The sequence below is a fragment of the Pangasianodon hypophthalmus genome, chromosome 22 (assembly GCF_027358585.1).
Source record: "Pangasianodon hypophthalmus isolate fPanHyp1 chromosome 22, fPanHyp1.pri, whole genome shotgun sequence".
Taxonomy (NCBI): Eukaryota; Metazoa; Chordata; class Actinopteri; order Siluriformes; family Pangasiidae; genus Pangasianodon; species Pangasianodon hypophthalmus.
The window spans coordinates 11,083,242-11,107,230 of record NC_069731.1 but is presented as its reverse complement, the minus strand read 5'-3'; the positions used below and the strand labels follow the sequence as shown (position 1 = coordinate 11,107,230).

The 23,989-nt window shown below is 38.4% G+C and overlaps 1 protein-coding gene across 1 annotated transcript; it reads right to left on the bottom strand.

Annotated features, from left to right (window-relative positions):
• Positions 1-272: 272 nt before the first annotated feature.
• pxdc1b (PX domain containing 1b) lies at positions 273-22,049 on the bottom strand. The gene is made up of 5 exons (XM_026938026.3): positions 21,237-22,049; positions 9,215-9,306; positions 6,824-6,941; positions 6,433-6,544; positions 273-3,912 (listed from the first exon to the last, which is right to left on the bottom strand). Exons 1-5 carry the CDS (start codon positions 21,490-21,492, stop codon positions 3,786-3,788), a joined length of 705 nt encoding a protein of 234 aa, XP_026793827.1. The 5' UTR covers positions 21,493-22,049; the 3' UTR covers positions 273-3,785.
• Positions 22,050-23,989: the final 1,940 nt, after the last annotated feature.

The following is a 23,989-nucleotide window of genomic DNA, read 5'->3' as shown; positions in this document are numbered from 1 at the left end:
GCTTGGGTTCATTTATGAAATTAGCCATTTGTCTTTTAGGAAATCTTTCAATTATATAAAATATCTGGCAACCAAGGCAAACCTCCTATCACAAACAGTTGGTGTGGTTGGCTTCTATCTAAGCCCCAGCTGTGCCACAGAGGGAAAGTTTTACACATTACTTGCCTTTTGCTCTGTTTTTCCCCTTGATCTGATCACACACTAAATTCTAACCTTCAAAAAATTGCTTATAAAATTGTACATTAGTGTAATAATGGAGCATAAGGCAGAAATACAAAGCAAGCAAGCTTTAATGGCAGATTTAAAATGATAAACAAAAAGAATTAATACAATTCAATGTCTATTAATACAATCAGTTGTATAAATCAAATGATTTTTTGTTTCATTTTATTTATTTTATTAATTGCAATGACTTGGTTTATGCAGCATAGAAATACTAATTACATAACAAATTTCATGATTAGAAAAATAAATATCGTATGTCATGATAAATAAAAACAGAATACAAACAAAGCCCTTTAACACTTCCCTGTCTATGTGCATTATAAAACTTGGTGGTATTGTCTCAGTACTCTTTAATATCACTGCAAGCAGGAAGGGCTAGATACATGAAAGCACAACGGCCACTCAGAAAGGCTCCAGGAAGTGTTTAAATTTATAATATTCAAATATAGAAAGTGTAAACGGAATACTGGAGTGTCCAAAGTCCAACACTGTACAGAACTGTGTTGTCTGTTCCTTTGTTTGACATTATCTCAGCTAAAAGCAAGAGACAATGTGGTTTAATTGGAACTCTTGTTTTTCAGTTTCCTTATACGTCAAACTGCAGTGTCATCTCTGGCAAAGGAGAAAAGCACAGAGCTCACTCTGTTTATGAATCTTCAAACAGCACCCATAAGTCACATTGGAATGTTAGGCTCCTCTCTAGACAAGGTTAGTCTATGCCTGAGCTGAGTTCATGAATAATAAACATAGAGCTCATTCATTAAACAAGATCCAGCACTGATTGGCTCTCCTACATCCTTTTAATATTTCAGTTCATTTCCATTTAGCTGGTTCTTCCATTTCAACACAAACTGCAAATATTAAACATCCAGATCATGCATGTAAACAGTCATGTTAAGCTTGTACTTGCATGGCAAAAAAGAAAACAAAGGCAGCAAAATAGTTTCTTGAGTTGGCTCATTGTGGAAGAGCAGAATTTTCTCATGGGTCACAGAGGAAGCAGTATATTTGTGTGTGTGTGTGTGTGTGTGTGTGTGTGTAAACATAATGTCTTGTACCAAGTGTATATTTGGAGGACAAAGTCCTGCTAATCTCCATAGTCACTCAGTGCACAGCAAACCCCAACACAGCAGACACTGGATGGATTTTCTTCTAACCTAAAAACTGTGAATTAACCTTAAAGTATTTTCATTTGGCATTTAAAATTGTGTTCTAAATGTGTTTCTTGGCACATTTGATGTTTTAAGGACCAAGATGAATTTTTACAATAAACTTGGCTACATTAGCCATATTATTATGCATACTTATAAGTTACATAAACTGCCCCTTGCTGAGAAACGGTTGAAAAATCTACAATCTACAGTGCTTCCTCCCATTTATTCGTTAAACACACTGTTTCGTGTGGTGCTAAACCAGTAACTGAACCCTTCAATTAATTCAAACACAAAAATGACTGCAGTGACTTGCAACATTCTTACAGATTTGGTTTGTATTGGCAGTCTTCTAGCAAAACAAAACAAGTAAACATGTAGTTTCAGTTTCTCAACTGGATTCAGTAACCATAAGCTCCGTAATCTTGAAATGCCTCAATTTCCCTGTGACACGAGGAAAGCTAGTCTCATTAGCTAAATACAGGATGAGCAATAATTCAGACAGGTAAATTCTGCCTTGTAGTTAGCTCATGAATGAAAATGCTCCCACAAACGAAGAGTCATCATTCTTGTCTTATCTACTCTTGGGACTTCCAATACTCACTATTTATCCTACAACAGGTCTCCTGTATTTGACTTCATGATTAATGGCTGTCATAACATTTACATTTATGGTATTTGGCAGACGCCCTTATCCAGAGTGACTTACAATTATCTCATTTATACAAGTGAGCAGTTGAAGGTTAAGGGCCTTGCTTGGTGGTGCTGGGATTCGAACTCTCGACCTTCCGATCAGAAGTCTGACATCAACATCTTAACCACTGAGCTACCACTTAACCACAGCCTCCTCCAGGAACTCCAAATCCCAGAATCCTCTCCCAACATCCATACCCACTCAGGTTCTCACCTGCAGCTCATATACTTTGTTTAGCTTCTATAAAGACCTCGGTTTCATTCTTTGCTAAGTCTTAGTTTTCTGTTTTGGCAGGATTACTAAGCCTTATTTGTTAGGTCACTGTATTCCTATTTTCTCTGTATCCCTATGTCCTTTGCTTTCTTGTCCCAAAATGCAATTTCTTTAATAACAAAACAACGAAGAAAACAAGCGAATACTAGAAAAGGACCCAAAAACTGGAACAACTAAAACAAGGAACTAGACTGGGGCTAGGCAAGGCAAAGAAAAGAAAACTCAACATGAAAACAAAAAAAAACACTCACAATGCAAATATAAAATATCCACAACCATACCAACTATGCATAAACACACAATGCTCCACAACTATGGAGAGAAAACACAGAACTTAAATAGGGAACTAACTGGGCAAACACAAAACAGGTGAGCACAATCAAGGAAGGAAATGGAGCAGATAACAAAAGAAGACATTCAAAAAATCAGTATTGGGTGCCCTCTGGTGGTCTGGGGAGGAATTAATTAGTTTTTGGATTAGACACTGTGTTTGTCTCTGATTTTATTTTTTTTTTTATCACAGATTTTGCCTGTTTTTTTGTTTGTTTGTTTGTTTGGGGGTGGCGGCTTGTTTTTGCCTTGTTTTTACTGTTTTGGATTGTTCACCCTGGTATATTTTTTTTTATATTAAAGCCCTGAAAATTTAGAATTTTACCTCAGTGCATCTCTGCTCCTTTCACTGTCTGTCGTAACTGTCCCAATTTATAGCCCCAGTGAACAAGACTGAGAAATATGAAATTGATTTTGTTTGCCCTTGCATGCTATGACAGTCAGGATGTTTTACATATTACCTTTATTTTCTTATCTACATTGCCACTGTGCCAATAGCTTAACCCTTTATACTACCAGGAGGCACCAGCATGTCCAGATGTAGTCACTTTCATAACTACATTACATAACAACTATCTTTTCTAGTATTTTCACTGGTTTTTTTTTTTTTTTTTTTGCTTAATCCCATATTGGCAGATCATAGAGCTGCCTTGAAATCGCTAGCAATTGTGGTCTACTGCATCACAGTTGGTACAGAATAATTCTTCTGAATAAATTTTCTGTATATTTTCACAAAGCCACAACTAGTATGTTTGGAGATTTTTAGAGACGTACTCAATCATTTGCTTATAATGACAGCACAGCTCTGCAGTGACTAATCACAGTGATTCCAATGGCTTGAAACTTTTTCTTTAAATTGGACTGAATTTCTAAACCACATGGGTGAGAACAACATCAAAGGCACATCTCAGCATAGCAACAGTCACTGGTATGTACTGACTACCTAATGGACTCTCTATATCCACACCCCCATCCATCTATAGCAATCTATAAACACTGCTAGCGAGCAGTCTGGACTATGAGCAGCCATGAGACATTCAGCAACAGCTTTCTGCACTGTTGGAGTGGAGATTTATAGCATCAGCAACTGCACACACAATAAAATGTCCTCATCACTCCAAGATGTCTGTCTCAAAGGGTACAAGGTGGTAGTAGGACAGGTTGGTGACATATGCCTCTGTCTCATCATCACTGAGGTCCTGTTCCACAGACTGACACTCTTTCCCATCCTCGTCATACCTGCATGGGTAGAAATATTAAAATCAAAATCAAGGTAGTGAAGTTCAGGCAATTTATGCATGTATAAAAATAGCTAATAATAGTAAAGCTAGTTAATAATAGTAAAGTTATTTCATATAGCCCTTCAGACAATTTAAGAGCAACCAATATAAATAAAGTAGTACAAACACTATACTTGAAAGTACCAACAATGCTGGACCAACACCTGTTCATCATCACTGTGCACTTTCAACTCCCAGACATTCTAACCCAGCCTGCCATATAATGAGCTACCCTTCTGAAAAAAAATTGTACTACAAGTGTATTACAAGTTTATCCATGTTTATACTCATTTAACCAGGCTTATACTAATGTATACTTGGAGAACAGTACACGTTCAAGAACATTTGTTTGCCCCTCCCTGATTTCTTCTATTTTTTTGCATATTTGTCACAATTAATGGTTTTAACACTTCAAACAAAATTTATAAGACAAAGACAACCACAAATAAACAGAAAATACAGTTTTTGAATCAGTTTTCTGGGACTCCAACAAACCATAGTGAGAGCCATTATCTCCACATGGAGAAAACTTGGAACAATGGTGAGTCTTCCAAGACGTGGTCGGCCTACCAAAATTCCTCCAAAAACACATTGATGACCCATCCAGGAAGTCACAAAAGAGCCCAGATGAATACCTAAGGAACTGCAGGCTTCACTCACTTAACTGCCTGCACTTCACTACCTTGATAGGGTCATCAGTCATGATTCTACCATTAGAAAGAGACTGGGCAAAAATAGTATCCATGAGAAAGTTGCAAGGTGAAAGCCACTGTTAACCAAGAGGAACATAAAGGCTTCTCACACATTTGCCAAAAAACATTTTGATGACCCCCAAGTCTTTTGGGATAATATTCCCTGGTATGATGAGTTGAAAATGGAAATTTTTGGAAGACATGGGTCTTGTTACATCTGGCATAATGACAGCATTCCCCAATAAGAACATCATACCAATAGACAAATATGGTGGTGGTAGTGTGATGGTGTGCAGATACTTTGCTGCTTCAGGGCTTGGGCAACTTGGCTTAATTGACAGAACCATGAATTCTGCTCTGTATCCTGAAGGAGAATATCTGGTCATCAGTCCATGATTTAAACCTCAAGCACAATTGGGTGATGCAGCAAGACAACTATCCAAAGCACAATAGCTAGTCCACCTCTGAATGACTCAAAAGAAACAAAATTAATGTTTTAGAGTGGTGAAGTCAAAGTCCTGAATTGTTGTTATGTGTTTCATGTTCTCCTTGTCTTATATTACATTACATTATGTATAAGGATCTGAAACCATTTAGTGTGGAAATATGCAAAAATAAAGGAAATCAGAAGGGGAAAAAACTTTTTCATGACACTGTAGGATTGGGTAGAAGTACACTTGTATACTTGTGACCTAAGTAATCTCCTCTATAAGGAAACTTGAAGAGGTGCCAAGTAATCTAGTAGTTCAAATTTTGAAGGTACTAGTAGTGAAACTTGTGATATTAAATATTCATGTCTATATATAGTAAGTCCAGATTAAATTATTTATTATGTTTTTATGTCAGTTTTACTGTGCAACACTTGTGACAGCTATTGTTGTCTTTAAATGTAATATATAAATAAAGTTCACTTGAGTCATGAAAATAACCAGTAAACAAAAGATGGAACATAAGAGTTCATTCCGATATGGCGCAGTGGTAAATCGTTTGGCCTGTGGTCAAGAGATTAAATGTTTAACTCCAACTCCACTGAGACTTGCGATGCTGCAGTAGTGGTTAGTAGCCTAATCCATAACAGTTTTACATAACTAGTATAGCTTTTTATTTTATCTTTGTAATTGGTAAATGTTCTAAATAAATTGTAAGTATTAAGTTATATTTGATTAATTGTATTCATTTTTGTTTATATAAAAGTCTAGATATCAAGCTGCCACTACTTTCTTCAGTGAAACTGAGCTAGCTACTAGCAACTTAGCTGCTTTTAACCATGATGTAGCAAACACTACTACTTTTTTCGAGCAGATTTTGGAGAAGTCTTTTGATGCTTTTGCTTATGAGAAGAGACTAAGAATTAAGCAGGAGACCACAGGTATATACATCAGTAACAGGCAGGTGCTTCCCCTACTTTAAAAAAACACCAGTTGTCACCGGTGGAGATTGAGTAAATAAGAGGTATGTCTATGTTACACATGATTTTGACCCTGCACATTATTCTTATGTGATATCATTGCAAGCGAGGAGCAGTAGTCCAACTTACTGTCTGATAGTTTGATGTAACCACAAAATGCTAGGGCAGATTCAAACCAATTTAGCATGTCCATAAAAAGTATATCTCACAATTTTCAGATGTAATATACGACAAAAGACAAAACTTGAGTCATATATAAATATCTGGCCCAAACCTAAACTGAATTAAGATTAACTGATTGTGAATGTGATTAACTGATTAACTGAATGTGAGGTGAACTTTGGGTATTGTGGTTTAGGAAGGAGGAAGAGACACTTGCGAATGCTGGGCCGAGTCTGTAGAGGATGGTCTGTCCTTATCCTGAGGAACATTTTCATCAAATACAATGGTCTCTGTGTTTGCCAGGCAGAACCCATTTGACCTCATAATCTCTGGGGAAAAAAAACACTTAAACATATGTAAAGAGCATAAAGAAATAAATCATTGTGTCTTGCCTAAAGAAATATTTTCAAGGTATTATCTAAGTGTTTTCAGTTCATAATGATAGTGGCTCAGAGCTGCTGTATAGTCTAGAGGGAACATTTTATGGTATATTATGTTATAGTTGTTATGGCTGTAAGCTTTTAAAGTTCTAAATCACAATACTGTTCAGACGGCTAGGTTTCCAAATATCACACATATTAAGTTAACATCTGAGCAGGCTTCTATACCTGATATCTTGATGGGACTCTGGAAGCACGGCTGTATCTTGTGGATTTTGTCATTCCTCAGCACTTGATCTAGCGGTGAACGTTCAAAGAATGTTAAGACGACCTCTGACCTGGAAAACTGAAAAGCATAGAAGCATTATCATGGCTTATAGAAATTCTTACCTTGCATCCATGTTAACCAAAATAGAAAATTCCCTGCCTCTGACAATTAATATTTGTATACAGCTGTCTCTAAATAATTAGTAATAATTAGTGAATCCAGAGTAAGACAAGTTTTTTCATTTTATGAACAGGCAGCTCATATAATGAACAGTGTGTATGCTGCAGCAGCATACTACTATATTAAGACGAGTAAAAGGGTTTACTCTTGCTAATATAACAATGTTGCTAATAAGTGTCCGAATAATTGGTTGTGAACGACAGTGCTCTGGCTTTTCATCTCCAGTTGTCTGGACCTAAAGGCCTGCACAGTCCTCCCTACTCACAACACACTGACTAATTCTTGATAACTGCATGAGGAATGTATATGAAGTGTACACAATGACTGTATATATGGGTGGACATTGTAACAGGGATTTAAAAGTGAAGCCAAAATGTCTCTGAGTCCCTCTAGCAGCTGGCTGCAATACAATTCCTAACCCTGCCCATTCCCATATTATTGAATGGGAAAGGAACTGACATTTTAATTTACATCTTCACCAATTATTTTTGGGAATAGTGTTCTGTCATTTTTACAATTTCAATTGACCTTGATATATCCACCAATATTTTTTTTTTTTTACAGTAAAAGTGTTTCATATGAGTTATTTGATTATGAGTAAAAGAGCATGGTTGATGAGGTGATTGGCAATTTTGGACATGACAGTCGAGCCTAATGAATGCACATGCACTTTCCAACATGGACCTGAAGCTCTTGACAGTACTGTAGCAAAGCCATGTTCTAACAGACCCTTTGCAATTTTGAGTGTTGTTCTTTTTTGACGTCTAAGCTAGCTCACACTGATACTATAACTAGTGAACCAACGTGAATGACTGACTGTATGACCAAAGCAAATGACTGACTGTATGACCTTAGCATTGACTGTATGACCTAACACTTCAAGTAGCTTGTTAAGGTTAGGTGGTCGCTATTTTTTAAACTTCACCCACAGAACGAGCTGAGCATAAAAGAATGCACTTCTTCATTCAGATGGGTAATTTACTGCAGATGTCAGCGCTAAAGCACAATCCTGGAGAGCAGCCATTTTTTTCCTCAAAAATTAGGTTGAGTGAAAATGGTAGCTCAGTCAGTCATGACTCAAAGCACTAAGGCAAGTTTATTTATCTGCATTTGCCTTGCACCTTTGTGATTGGGGGTTCGATTCCCACCTCCACCCTGTGCGAGCGGAGTTTGCATGTTCTCCCTGTGCTTCGGGGGTTCCCTCCTGGTAATCTGGTTTCCTCCCCTAGTCCAGTCCAAAGTCATGCATTGTAGGCCAATTTGCCAAAATTGTTCGTAGTATGTGAATGTGTGTGTGATTGTGCGCTGTGATGGATTGACACCCTGTTCAGGTGTCCCTCGCCTTGTGCCCTGAGTTCCCTGAGTTCCAGGCTCCCCTGCAACCCTGTGTAGGGTAAGTGGTACAGAAAATGGATGGATGGACATTTCATACACAAAGGCAATTCAGAGTGCTTTAGATAAGTACAATCAAAGACCATTAAAGGATGAAAGAGAAATATAAAGATAAACAAAACTATTTTGTACTACTAAGAATTTAGCACCAACAGCATGAATCCATGGACCCAACCTGCCTTGTGTCAACAGTCCAGGCTGGTGGAGGTGGTGCAATGGTGTGGGGAATGTTTTTTTGGCACACTTTGCATCTTCTAGTGGCTAATTCCAGCATGATAAGGCACCATGACACAAAGCAAAAGTCATCTCAAACTGGTTTCATGAACATTTCAATGAGTTCAGTGTTCTTCAGTGACCTTCACCAGATCTGAATCCAATAGATTATCACACAACCTTCAGGATGTGATAGAATGGGAGATTCTCAGCATGAAAGTGCACCTGAAAAATCTGCAGGAATTGCGTGATGCAATCATGTCAACAGGGACGAGAAACTCAAAGGAATGTTTCCAACATCTTGTGGAATTCATGCCACGAAGAATTGAGGCTGTTTTGAGAGCAAAGGGAGGCCCTACCCAGTATTAGTATAGTGTTCCTAATAAAGTGCTGTTTAAGTGTATATTTTCCAGTATTTATTAGTTGTTTTTTTTGTAATCCGGGCATTGGTGGTTGTTAATTGACATTACTGTTTCATCCATGCAACAGCACTTAAGTTCTGGGTTTTTTCTCCTGTATGGTGTTATATCTCTGTAGTCCTGATATCAGAGATAATTGGTTCTTACCTTCCAAGGCATACTGATAGCATTCTTCAGCAGCCTCTCCACCTCATTCAGCCTGACCTCAATGTCCTTCGCCTCTTTAATCTTCATGAGACCTGGAGACGTAAACACACAAAACACAACATCAACGGCACTGACAAAAGGCCAAGGCAAAAAAAAACAACCATATCAGACGATAACAAAGGTCATGTGACGCAGGAATGGGCCTGAGTTTATTGAAAGTCTGTGAATAGGCTATGACCTCATATTACACAGATTGTATACAAATTAGACTCAGAATGCTCCAGTTGTATAATAGTAACCATGCTTTTATGTTTGGTTATTTTAACCGTATCTGCAGGAAGCCCACCCCTGTATGCGTCACAGGGCACCATGCACACACACATTCACAGATAGGAGCAATTTTAGAGTATCCAGTTCATGTTTTTGGGACGTGGGAGAAAACAAGAGAACCCAGAGAAAACCCACTCAAACATGGGAATAACATGCAAAATTCCATATTGGCGATAACCTTAGCTCAGGATCAAACCATGGACCCTGGAGCTGCGCCAATGTGTTTCGCCCACGGTGAAAATATGGAGAAAGTAAAATGAACTGGTCACAGCCTCATCATTTGTTGGCTCAACCCTTGCTAGTCCACACAACATGGACAATTTTGAAAATGCCATTTTTATGTTGTGGCCCATTTGCATTTCCAACATGTTTCTTGTCCACAACCACATTTATCTGTGTTAGTGTACACTAGACAGGCCACCTGCAGGTGGGAGAAAAATGTAGAAGCCAGCGGAACCCGTGCAAACACAGGAAAATTAACACTAAATTGCTGCACCCTTCTTAAGCGGCAAAATCTTCTGTAACATTTGCATAAACTCAGCGTTGTGTTTATTGAGGGCTTTCCAATAATTATAGTCATAATCCAGAGCAGCATTCAATACACTAGTAGGCAATGTCCAAAAGGAATAATCCATAACGTGAAAAAGCAAAAACAAGTGAGAACCAAAAAACAGGTGAAAACAAGAAAAAGGCATAGAAAAGCACAAACGCAATGAATGAGACTTTGCAAACAAATAAATATACAAGAAAGTACAAATAGAAACACTAATCAGAGTCTACACTGAAAACAGGTGAACACAAGGGAGAAACCAACCAATGACAAAACACAGGCAGAGACAGGACTAGGAAGTGAAAAGAAAGACACAGGTTACAATAATAGCATGACTATGTACATTGGAAAGGGAAAAGCACCGTACGCTGACAGAATGCCTGACAAGAGTAGGCCTCAATAAAAGCTAAGGCATATTAGAAATATGTAAATGTACAAATTTTAAAGACTGACTACTTGTGGGTTGTTTGAAAGACTAATTGGCCTCAAGAAAGTCCTGTATAGACTGTAACAGCTTACCATAGTTTAGTGCCAGTGCCAAACTACACTGATAGAGAACACTGATTTAATCCTGTTTGTGCCACTCACTCTTTATTCTGATGTACATATGTCTGCTTTTAAGACTCGCTTGACAAGTTCCAGATGCTTTTCTTATAACTGTTGTTCTTCTTTCGGTTGCTCCAGTTAGGGGTCACCACAGTGGATCACTGGTCTGCATGTTTGATTTGGCACAGCATTTACGCTGGATGCCCTTCCTGATGCAACCCTCCCCAATTTTATCCAGGCTTGGGACCGGCAATGGGAGTGCAATGTCTTGTGCAAGCCCAGTGGCTGTGGTTGGTTCCCTGGCCGAGAATCAAACCTGGGCCGCGGCGGTCAGAGCACAGAGGCCTAACCATTATTCTTCAGGGGACCCAGATGTTTTTCTTATAACTGATGTCTCAATATTGCTGTTGTTAAGCTGTGATATGCTATTGTACATATCCATGTTGCATTTTATCTTCAGAATTCTGAGCTCAGTCTAATGACAGTGACAGCACTAGCAGGTTCGCAAAACCTAATGTGAACCCCAATATATAAATATAAAAACAAAATGTATAATAATAATATTAGTAGTAGTAATTATAGTGATTGTTAACCTAACAAAGTATTTTTAATGGATTGACTGATTTTTTTGCATTTACATCTACAATAACCTAACCCACTCATAGTACAAAAATCTTTCCACATAAATATTTCCACACAAACAATGCTGAAATGTATTGCTGTTCAAATCAACACAATGTGCAGAAAAAGATAAAACATTTGGAGTAATAATCGCTCAGTGGTTAAAGCCTTAAAATTCCAGAAACCCAACAGTGAATCTCATTTCTTTTGCTTCTAGATACCCGTCACACCTGTCCAGGACAGTTCACAGGCACACCATGAAAAGGCACCCTCCCCTAAATTAAAAGGACTCTTCCCCAGTTGTCACAATTGTGTCCTGTTCCTACTATATATAAAGCACATGGTCATACACAGTCACTGTGAAGTCTTGCCAATTGTTACCAGTCGTGTAAGTTCTGAGCCATTGTTAATTATCTGTATTAACTATCCTAATGTTCTGTGCTAGTAACTGGAAGATTGTTAGTTCAAATGGCCCCTAGCTATACATTATATGTGTCATATTCCAATAAAAACATCTTCAAAATGAATTGATGGAAGTGCTGTTGTAAAAACTGTTCTCACAAACATTAACAGATTAAGGAGCCTAGTGTTTAGTGTAGTCAGACCTAGCTAGCCAACCAACAGGAGTAAAAATTCTATTAAAACAACATTCTAGAGACATATACCACTAATACAGAGCATGTGGAAGACCAGGAAAAAGGATAAAAAGGATGACAAAGGTAACAAAGGCTCACATTTTAATGGATGTTCATCATCCAAATTTAAAGCAGTAAGTCACAAAATACCCTCAGTCCCAAACTCAGTGTTTCCAAAGTGGAAATACTGAGAAGATTTTCACAGGAAATGAGACCGACAGAAAAATAATCATAAGTCTGTGTTACAGTCTATTCATATCAGCTTCACCCACTCAGAGAAAACTTCATTCTTCCCATGAAGATGACGACAATGATAATGACCACACTGCTGATGTCTGACTCAGTAACACCACTCAAGTGACCAAACTGCAGCCTCCTCACCACTAAGCACTAAGCTTTAGGTCACAGCAACTGGGCTCAACTCTGATGGAACAACTATTCATTAGTTCTGACCCTAGCTGATGACATCAGGCCCCAGTGACAAAGAAGAATTAGCTTTGATTATCACTGCTGGCTCTTTTTACACCCTTGGCTATGTTGTGCACTATATTCTAAATCACCCAAGCTCAAGACTGTTTTCATAAGTAGCATATTGATTTTGTACAAATGTTATACAAAGTATACTGTCCAGGTATTTTCTTGGCCTCATTACTAATAAGACACATAACCTAATTCAGAAAAAATTCAAAAATAATATAAAATTAAATAGGTAAAGAACACTACTTTGCATATAGCAATGATTTAAAAATACTTCAGTAACTTGTGTTACATTGGTAGGAAACAGTGCTTAAATTAAATTTTTGCATGTGGTATTTGTTGTCAATAGTCATGCCGAGGTTCCCAAAGAGATTCCAGAAAAACTGAAACTTGTGTGTATGTGTAATTCCGCATAAGAATAATAGTGATTGAAAGAGGTGAGATGTATCAAAAAACTTCAAAATACAATATAAATGCAAAATAATAAAGTGAAGGCTTGACTGCTCAGTTCATAACATATAAGTAACAAAACCGTTGCCCAGAGTCTTTGTACATGTTGTTGGCATCGAAGCTGTTGTCATTGTCAATGCCAGAAAGCATATGCTCTATGATTATCTTGTTTTGTGCTTTACGATTTTGCCTTAGCTTTGCCTAGTTCACGCTGTTTGCTAATCGACTGACCTCTGCATGTTTTTTGACTACACTCTTGCCTTACGTTTTGGAATTGTCTGCCTGTGTTTTCAATAAAACTGCTGTTTACCTGCACTTGCATCCACTTCCGCCTCGTGACAGAATAGTTCACCAACCATACATGCAGCAGAGTGGCGTCAGATGTTAGCAGCACAGGGCTCAGGGCCCAGCTGGCTCAGCTCCGCCTCACTGCTTTGGCTCCACCAGCAACCTTAGCGGCCACGACACTACCAGCTTCTGCCCTCATCACGTGCCCCAAGAAGTATGCGGGAGATCCCACAGGATGCAAGGGTTTCCTGCTCCAGTGCTTTCTTTATTACATGGGTGAAGAGGTAATGTCCGAGTGCAACAAGAACGCCCAGCTCGTCAACCTGCTGACAGACAAAGCACTTGCCTGGGTGACTGACTGGGCATCTCAAGAGGGTGAACACATGGCTTCTTATGAGCACTTCCTCCAGCTCTTTGACCACTCTCCAGAAGGAAGGAAATCGGCGACAATCTCCTCAGCCTGAAACAAGGGAAGCAAAGCACTGCAGAATTCGCCTTTAACATCTGCACATTGGCCAGGGAAAGTGGCTGGAATGAATCGGCGCTCAAGGCAGCATACTGTCAAGGGCTGAACGCCAACATCCTAACCAAGCTGGCCTTCCAGGAGATCGAAGCTACCCTCAATTCTGTTATTGACATGTCCATCCGTCTTGATTTCATGCAGAGGAATCAAGGAGGAATTAAAGCCACATCCATCCCAGTTCAGAATTTTGCACTCCCTGTTCAGATCATGCACTTAGAGAATATCTGTAAGGTTTCAGCACTGCCTGGTTCTGGCACCACTTGAAACTTCATCGACAGCACTCTTGCTGAAGCTCCAGCTAACCCTCCAACCACTGCAACATCTGCTCCACATACAAGCACTGGACGAAGGCCCCATGGGGAGGCATTCCATCACCCACTGCACAGAAGCAATAACCCTCCCAGGCAGCATCTTGCACCAGGAACAAATCTCCCTCCTCATCACAGTTAGGAAAAGGAAATCACATGCAGCATATTGTCAGGAAAAGTGCCTACATTTTCTCTCAGTCTACATTGCTTCCATGACTATAGAAAGCCCTGAGACTCAGGCCTAAGTGGAAAGTCCCCCGGAGTACCATGAGTTTAAGGAGTTTTTCAGCAAGACCAAGGCCAGTGTATTACCACCTCATCGGACATACGTTTGCGCCATTGAGCTCCTGACTGGAACCACGCCACCTCCTAACTGCATCTACCCCTTGTCAGCAAAAGAAACCCAAGCCATGAATGAATACATTGGGGAAGCTCTGCAGCAGGGATATATCCATCGCTTAACCTCACCAGCTTCTGCCAGCTTCTTCTTTGTGGAGAAGAAAGGGGCAGTTTAAGACCCTGCATCAACTATCAAGGGCTCAACCAAGTCACTGTAAAGTACCAGTATCCTCTGCCCTTAGTCCCCTCTGCACTCAAACAGCTCTGGGAGGTCAAAATATTTATGCCAAGCTCACTGGGCCCTGTTCTTCACCAGGTTCAATTATACCATCTCCTATTGACCTGGATTGAAGTACATCAAGGAAGACTCTCTTTCACTACTATACCCAGCTCCACCCAACGAAACCCCAGATGATTGTATTCTACCACAGTCATGCTTTGTGGGGGCCATCACGTGGGGCATTGACAGAGAAATCGAAGGTGCCACAGAGGGCGCCTTCGACATACGTGCCCACACTCCTCTGCGACAAACTCCTTTTGTCTCCTTATTATTATTATTTCCAAATCCTTACGCCTGATTCCCCTACCTGGCAAGCTATCAGCATTTGAAACTGCAGAACTAATCTTCAACAATGTCTTCAGGTACTCTGGCATTCCGGAGAACATCGGGAGCGACAGAGGAGCATAGTTCACCTCACAGGTTTTGGGGGAGGTTCAGGGAGGAACTCTGTGTCACTGTGAGCTTAACGTCAGGTTATCACCCCCAAGCTAATGGACAGGTAGAGAGAGCCAACCAGGAGATTGGGCATTTTCTGCAAACGCTCTACACGAACCATCAAGAGGACTGGGTACAGTTACTCTCCTGGGCTGAGTATGCGCAGAACTCCCTTCGCCACTCAGCAACCAAGCTAACCCCTTTTCAGTGTGTTCTAGGATACCAACCACCCCTGTTCCTGTGGAATGCCAACCCTACCATTACTACACTACCCAGAGTATAACACTGCCTACAAACATGGCCACTATGGACTACAACACCCAGCAACCAACAGAGACTGTCACGTTTAAGTTCACCATTTTATTTATTACACACACCATGCCTGTTTTTTGACTATGCTCTTGCCTAACATTTTGGAATTGTCTGCCTGTGTCTTCAATAAAGCTGCTGTTTACCTGCACTTGCATCCACTTCTGCCCCGTGACAGGTGTGCATGTGTGGCAACTAGTGAATATAATAATAATTACATTAAATATGATTTATAATTTCCAGAAACTTTAAAATTATTTTGAGATAATATATGATTTCAGAAAACTCTAAAGGTTTTATTTTTGTCTTCAAATGGCCGAAATAGATTTTGTCATTCTTATTTGAACAAACAGTGTTCAAAGTGACTTTGGTAAATCACAGTGTGGGTGGGCCACTGACATAAAAGGATTTTGATACTCAACTTAACCTACTGCCTGTGGCATGCAGGTTTTTTTTGGTTTCTTAAATTTGACAAATTGAAATACGTAAATTAATAAATACATAATTATACAGTTGGGGCCATAAGTTTACATACACCTTGCAGAATCTGCAAAATGTTAATAATTTTTTTTAAAAAAAATAAGAGGGATCATAAAAATTGCATTTTGTTTTTTATTTAGTACTGCCCTGAATTAGCTATTTCACATGGCAGATATTTACATGTAGTCCACAAAACAAAATTATACCTGTATTTACACAAATTAACCAGTTCAAAAGTTTACATATGCTTGATTCTTAATACTGTGTGTTGTTACCTGGATGATTAACGGCCCTTGTTTGTCCTGAGCAGTTAAACTGCCCACTGTTCTTCAGAAAAATCCTCCAGGTCTTGCACATTCTTTGGTTTTCCAGCATTTTCTGCATATTTGACCCCTTTCCAACAATGGCTATATGATGTTGGGATCCATCTTTTCACACTGAGCACAACTGAGGGACTTTTGTAATAGATTTGTATGAGTCCCTCAGTTGTCCTCAGTGTGAAAAGATGGATCTCAACATCATATAGCCACTGTTGGAAAGGGGTCAAATTTGTCCTAAAATCATGCAAGTGGTATCTTTAGTTTCAGTGAGGCATACCGAGTTGCAGCGATAAAATAATTAATTTGTTTATACTTATTGAAAATGTCTGATAAGTTGATTTCCATTTTGCCGGCAGATAGGAACCCTAGTGTACTGCGAGAAAGGATAAATGTCCTGAGCATAGGTCAGAGGTACAGTATGATAAGGATAAAATATCCTAGGTGGACATAATCTAGTTAAATTTTACTATTCTTGCGAACTATGCAAACACATAGTTTTTGTGTTTGGGTGGTAGATCACTGCAGATTCTGATAGGATGTGTATATGACAGGCACACCTGACTTATGACCTGAGCTCCAGCTGAAAAAAAAACAAAATAAGGGCACAGTACATAATTCAGGGCTTGCGTCTAAGTTATGGTTAAAAGTTGTACAGAGGATGGCACATTACAAATATAAAAATGAAACAGACATTAGACAGTCCAGCTGTGTTTGTACTGACAGGATGTTCTAGGGAAATGCTGATTTCCTGTATCCACTTCCTGTGGCATTTGCCTCTGGTTGCATCACACATGCACCACCTAGTACCAGAATGTTCAAGGTTCTCAGTTAGTAGTGCTTCATTTATAATTCAGTTTATGAAGTATCTTTGTAAAAGAAGTAATCAGATTGCTATTACAAAATCAACAAGCTAAAGAAGATACAAATAGAAGTACAAGCTAAAATAAAGGAAGGCAAATATAGCTGCAGATATTTGTATGGTAGCACAGACATGAAGCAGTAGAGAGAAGCTTGATGAAACAAACATTCCAGGCTCTCGAGCCAGACAATCCAGATGATCGATGGAAAATGAGTAGTGTGTTTCTCTCAATTTCTCTCTTGTATCACATTTTTATAGCATGAGTGGTAAAGGTAATCGTAAACATGGAGTTTCCAGTAGCCATGGACAAAGTGTCAGCATTTTAAATCAAAGTTGGTTATCATGCTACTTCTGAATAACTTATTAGTGTAAGTCATAATGGAATTGGAAAGTGACAATATACTCAGAAATGTGTTGGAATTTATAGCAAAATCAATATCATTGTTGCATAATCTAAGTATACTAATAAATGCAAAAAAGGGTTGTTATTTAACAATACGTTTTCTGTAAGGATACATTTATATAAAATTTATGGAAGAAGTGTCAGGTGATAGCATGTTGTAACTGTCAGTAAGTTTTTTGTCATTGGAAAGTCTTCAGGAGAGAGGTGTTTGTGCTTTCCAGTTTCTCAGTATTCATGTTAACTTCAAGAGAGAGAAAAAAATGATAGTCTAATGAGAGATTAACTGTTTATAGCTGTTATAAATGAAAACAAGAACTAACTTGTCTTGTGGACGTTACATTCGTTACATTAAATGTAACTATAAACAGTTAAAAAGCATTATGTGTCCTTCAATAATACACCAAAAATTGCAATTGTTAGCACACTGCTGTGGTATAAGAGGAATAAAAACAATTCTGGATGTGCTGTTATTGGAAAATAATCCATGATATCACACCACCCTGTCATGTGGTAACAGCATTGCCAGCTATATTGTAATCCTTACTTACAGTCATGTGAAAAAGAAAGTACACCCTCCTTCAATTCTATGTTTTTTATTTATCAGAGTCTAAATAATAATTGTACTTGTGTGCTCTTCACCAACTTCTCTAAACAAACAAATAACCTCAAGTGGCCAAAAAAAACACAAAAGATTTCAATACATAGTCATGTTTTCCTAAAAAGTACACCCTTCCTACTTCCACAATCATTAACAGAGTATTTAGCAGCCAGACATTACTAATGAAATGCAAAAAAAAAATTAGTTAATCATCAAGAAGTGTGACTATCTCTATAAAAGCTAAACTTTTGGCAGATTGGTGTTCTGGAGCACTCAGGCGTGTGTCTACATTATGCCAAGAAGAAAGGACATCAGCCATGACCGCAGAGAAACAACTGTTGCAGCTCAACAGTTTGGGAAAAGTTAAAACGCCATCTCCAAACAATTTGAAACTCACCATTATACAGTCAGAAGGATTGTTTGCAAATGGAGAGCCATCAAGACAGTTGCCAATCTTCCCAGAAGTGGGTGTCTCAGCAAATTCAGTCCAAGGTCAGACTGTATAATGCTCAAGGGTGTAAATAAAAAGAGCTACATGTGACCTACATGCCACTGTAAGCACATAAAATGTTTATGTTCATGAGAATACAATCAGAAAATTCCAGAATACCAGAATATTCTTGAGACAAAAGCGGTCCATCTGTCCAGCAGTTTAAACTGGCCTGAAATTGGGTCATGCAACAGGACAATGATCCCAAGCACACCAGCAAATGAATGGCTAAAAAAGAAATAAATCAAGGTGTTGGAATGACCGAGTCAAAGTCCAGACCCTAGGACTGGACTTTTATGTGAGAGACTGATAAACTCCCACAAAAAACATTTACATCAAGTTAAAGTCTCCATAAAAGTCTCCATACATAAGGGAGAGTGAAGAGAATGATGAGAATGATTTCAATACGTTCTTCTTCTGTCAAAGGCATTCTTAAAGGCTATCTGGAAAAAAAATGTGTAATATAAACTAAGCACGAACAATTTGGAAGACATTTTGGTAAAAAATGTTAACTGACTCTATATATGGAGACTTTGGGACACCCTGTACATGTTACTGCATTATAGGGTGTACTTATTTTTTTCCACCTGATTTCTGACTGTTGACTGAAATCTTTTGTGGTTTTTTGTTGTCACCTGAGGTTATTTGTTTGTTTATAGAAGTTGGTGAGGACCACACAATTGTTATAGGCCCTGATAAATAAAAACATAGAACTGAAGGAGAGTGTACTTTCTTTTTCTATACTTGGTTGTTTATTGATTCTATACTTGACACAGTGCAAATGGAGGGAGGAAAGAAAGGGAAACAGCTTTATTTTGCAATTATTGCTTGATCTCAGGCATTGAATTCAGGCATCCAGTGAAGCAATAACCATTGTGATTGAATTAGTGCACTCAGTTCCCCTGGCACTGCCCATGTTTAAAGATTTACCCAACCAATTCACTAAAATTGGGCTTGGAAATTAGCTGCAGGTTTTGAAACAGGCATAAGAGCACCGGGAAAACACTGAAACATAAAGTACAGGAAGGCCTGAAGCACTCAAGCTGGAACTCAAGCAGTACATCACCAGGCTGTAGACGAAGATAATCCTGCTGTTTCCCACTCAAAAACATACGGGAGAAATTCTGTGCCATGAGTAGTTTCTGAGACAGATTCTATTGTGGGGTGTATACAACATACACATTTCAAATATACCTATACAACTACATAGAAAAAGACTTTGCTGTAGTCACTGGTGCATTAAATTTTATTTCCTCATTTCATGTTTATGAAGGTCTTTAATCATCTAGGTCATTTCAAAAGTCTAGTACAATAAATGCAACTAAACATGTATTAAAATCATTATGCTATCACCATTATACTTCACCATATTTCTAAACTATTTTTTACCTGAAACAACTAAAAGATAATACATCTTCTTAACACTGTAAAGATATACTGTAACAATACAGTGCTTAGGAGCAACTTGTGTGTCACAAATCTGTCACAGTGTGTCACAGATCTGCTGATAATGATGAAACTCCTCCTGATCACAACAAGGAATAATTAAAAATAATCAATCCTTCAGTGCACCACATTTCTCTTTTATATATGTAACTCTCTCAGTATGCTGTGTTGATGCAAAAAACTTGACTTTTAATCTTACTTTGAATAGGCTTATGCATAAATTTGTTTAACTGATAACAAAAGTGAAAAATAAACACTAAGCGAAAATGTTATTTAAGGAACAAACCACAATGGGGCATGATGTTATGGGAAAATAATCAACCACAGGGTGGTGTGATGTGTCACTACACAGAGTGGACATTAGAGACTCTTTCCATAAATGTTACATACAGTAAATGTCTCCTTACAGAAAACTTCACCACATCAATAATAATTTTTCTTTGTCAAATAACAACTTATTTTAATCAGTTTATTGTTAGACTTAGATTATGTGATGCATCTGCAATACATGTCCCATTGAATGGGCTGTTAGTAAACAATAACTTATTAGAACGAATGCATTAACATAAACTTTGCAGCAAGAACTACTGTCAGAACTGCTGTTATGGAAAATGAATCAATACCATGACCAAACAGATTTAAGTTTTTTTTTTTTCTTTTTTTTTTTTTTTTAATTTATTATCTTTTAAAGCCTTTTTAATGCACCAAGCAGTTATACACCACAGGACAGTCTGTGAATTGTTGAGCAGACCAATTGAATCTTGGCCCATAACAGGACAAACATGTCTGTCACATCATTTATTTTCACAGATCACAATTCAAATTTTGAAACACGTTAAAAAATACAGTTAAAAGTCCTGAAAGGGGTGATGTAGCACCTGTATATGAGATACGCAGTCAACAAACCGGCCCTACTCACCAGTCAACAAGGACCGTTACTCACCGCCAAGCCAGCTAAGACCACGTGAAGTGTATATACGGCTTTTTACGGTAACTACCAGGCGCTCGTCAGTGTTTGTTCAAATGTATACAAGTTACTTTGACGCTCCACAAGTTTATACGCACACTTTCTTATTAATTACTGTAACATTAATTACTGTAACAATTACGTACCATTTTTCAAGAATAGTACATTTGTTTTGCCTCGTATATATGACCTCCTATAATATATACTATTCTCAATTAATATGAAGTCAATTCGCTGTGTCATTTATATCGTAATATACCATTGTGTTTTATTTTGTTTTGTTTTTGTTTGTTTGTTTGTTTTGTTTTGTTTATGGCTGGCTTGACCACGGTCGTTATTTAGTCAGTGCACATAAAGTTTATACCGACCTTCTATTAAAGATGACTTTGACAAATCTCGTCTGTCTTCCGGGAAACATTCCAAAAGTCTTTTAAAAAGTCGCCCCAAATCCGCATAACTTCGGTGGAGGTACAAGACGTTTCTATCCGACCACTCGGTCCGTATGTCGAAGAACTCCTCTTCCTCGCCCCGTGGGTTTATAATCAGCTTGCGGATGCCGTTAACCCAGCAGTCTTTCACGAACATGTTGACCAGGGAGGTTCCCTCAAACACCGCCGATGCCATTCCATAAAGTCCGCAACTCTCTAAAAAGCTCGTATTTTGAAGCTACAAGACCAAATATGGTCGTCTCAAATGAAGTAAAGCTCGAAGTGACGAGGCCCTGACCGTCTGAACGACGAGACGAGACTGATGACAGCTGAGAGCGAGACTCCTGACGCAGATCGAAACGTGGCAGGACGATCAGACATACAGGCATCATACTCACAAGATACTTTTAAAAAATGGGTGCCTCTGACACTCGCGAACAAATGAAAGACTTTAATGAAAGTCTTTAACCAATCAGTACTTAAAAGAAAAGTTACCAGGTCTTTCAAGCGTATCAGTCTGCGTGGAGGTGGACCGTTATGTATTCCGGCCGCGTCCCAATACGCTGATCATTCTCTTGTCAGTGCACTACGCGAGCCCAGACCCCCGACTTTGGATGTGCCATATGCTGCGAAGCCGCCTGCTTTGAGTGTAAGTGGAGCAATAGACAGTGTTTGGTTGATCAGATTTAGGGAAAAAGTTGACTCTCGTCTCGTTTTCTTCCCTCCCTCCTTCCCTCCTTCCCGTTAAGTGTTATGTGAGGAATGTGAAAGGCCCCAAAGAGGAGGGGGTAGTCAGTGCGGAATCATAACAGAGACTGTTACAAAATTTGGACATCCGGTACAACATTAGCCGATACGTTGTGTACAAGCCGTTTTAACTTTTAATTGTACTACTAACTAGTCATCATTTAACTTTTACTAGTAAGAATTCTAATGCAAGATATATTTAATTTTAACTAGTCAAAACTCTATATTTTACTAGTATTGTAGTTTTACTAGCTGGTCAAAACCGATTTACAGATATGTTGAATTGAATTACGAATATCAACAAACATTTTATACTATAGGAATTAATGTTATTGCTCTCTATAATTTGCACTTGTGAAAAAAATATATTTTTGACTTATCACATTTATATTGTTACTAGCCAAAGTTTCACCTGTAGATATCTGCAATGTAATTCTTACTAGTAAAAACTCATCCAGTTAACAACGCTTTCCCCCAGAGTTTTAACGCTTAAAAGCAATTATCTTCGAGGCTATACAGCGCTGAATTCGAGGATTGATCTACTTTTTAATCAGCAACGTGCAACGAATAGCTAAGTCACGATAACAATGTCTTACACAGTGAACTTAAAAAGCTTAACAAAGTGCCTGAAAAACTAGTAAACTCTGCTCCGAGTCCTTGTCCTCCGAGCAGGGTTGCCATAATTCTCATCCAAAATGTATCTCAAAAACTGTATCTCAAAAAATGTATCTCAATCTCAAAAAAAGACCTGGGTCTATAGCCCAGAGAGGGGCAAACCCCGCAAGGTAGTATTAATTGACATTACATTAAATGCCATTGAGTCAGGATTTAGGTCCAAAATGACTAATTTTATGCAATACAAACAAAATCCAATAGATTGTGCTGTAGTCTGCAGTATGGTATATTACTGTATATTCAGTCAGAATTATAATGGGCTCAGTAATATTCAGTTCACTGCTGTCTTGACATTGCTGTCTTGAATGAGTGAAAAATGAGTGCGGCGAAAAAAAAAGAAAAGTGGACTCGAAGAATATTAGACACTGAACGATCTAAATGTGAAACTACAGGGAAAGAATGTTTTGTGCATGAATTGTATTCCAACGTGAAAGGGTTCAAGGCCAAACTTATGTTGTTCTAAATAGCAAAAAAGCAAATAAGCAGCTCTCGCTCATTTTCCGACACTGGCCACACTAAACACACCAGTATGAGTGTCGCAATGAGACATACAGTAGCAATTTGATCAGCCTGCATGCCGACTTTTCCCGTCGCTTCACAGAGTTTGTGAAGATTAAGACTGAGCATGAACTTGTGTCATGCCCCCTGTCTTTTGACAGTGACAAATCACCACCAGACAGTTGGAACTCATCGACATCCAATGTGACAGTGATTTGAAGATGTTCAAAACAGCAACGATTGCAGTGTTATGCCTCACTGGATGAAAAAAGTCCAAACATTAAAAAGCATGCCAAAAAGATGCTTTTTTATTTGAGTCTACATTTGTGTGTGAACAAACCTTTTCAATCATGAACTACAAATCCCAACACGGAACAAATTTAACAAATAGCCACTTGTTCAATTCAATTCAATTTTATTTGTATAGTGCTTTTAACAATGGACATTGTCACAAAGCAGCTTTACAGAAATAAATGGAATCACAAAAAATACTCTCCTCAATTTAAAAATTAAAGGAACACTTTGAAAACACATCAGATCTCAATGGGGAAAAATATCATGCTGGATATCTATACTGATATGGACTGGATAATGTGTTAGGAATGAAAGGATGCCACATCATTTGATGGAAATGAAAATTATCAACCTACAGGGGGCTGAATTCAAAGACACCCTGAAAATCAAAGTGAAAAAATGATGCAGCATGCTAGTCCATTTTGCTGAAATTTCACTGCAGCAACCCAAAATGGTACTCGGTAGTTTGTATGGCCCCC

Coding starts and splice junctions, on each gene's coding strand:
- pxdc1b (XM_026938026.3), bottom strand. CDS start 21,492: ATGGCATCGGCGGTGTTTGAGGGAACCTCCCTGGTCAACATGTTCGTG. Junction 6,545..6,823: donor GAGTCCCATCAAGATATCAG/GTATAGAAGCCT, acceptor TTTTTTCCCCAG/AGATTATGAGGTCAAATGGG. Junction 3,913..6,432: donor ACAGACTCGGCCCAGCATTC/GCAAGTGTCTCT, acceptor CTACCCATGCAG/GTATGACGAGGATGGGAAAG.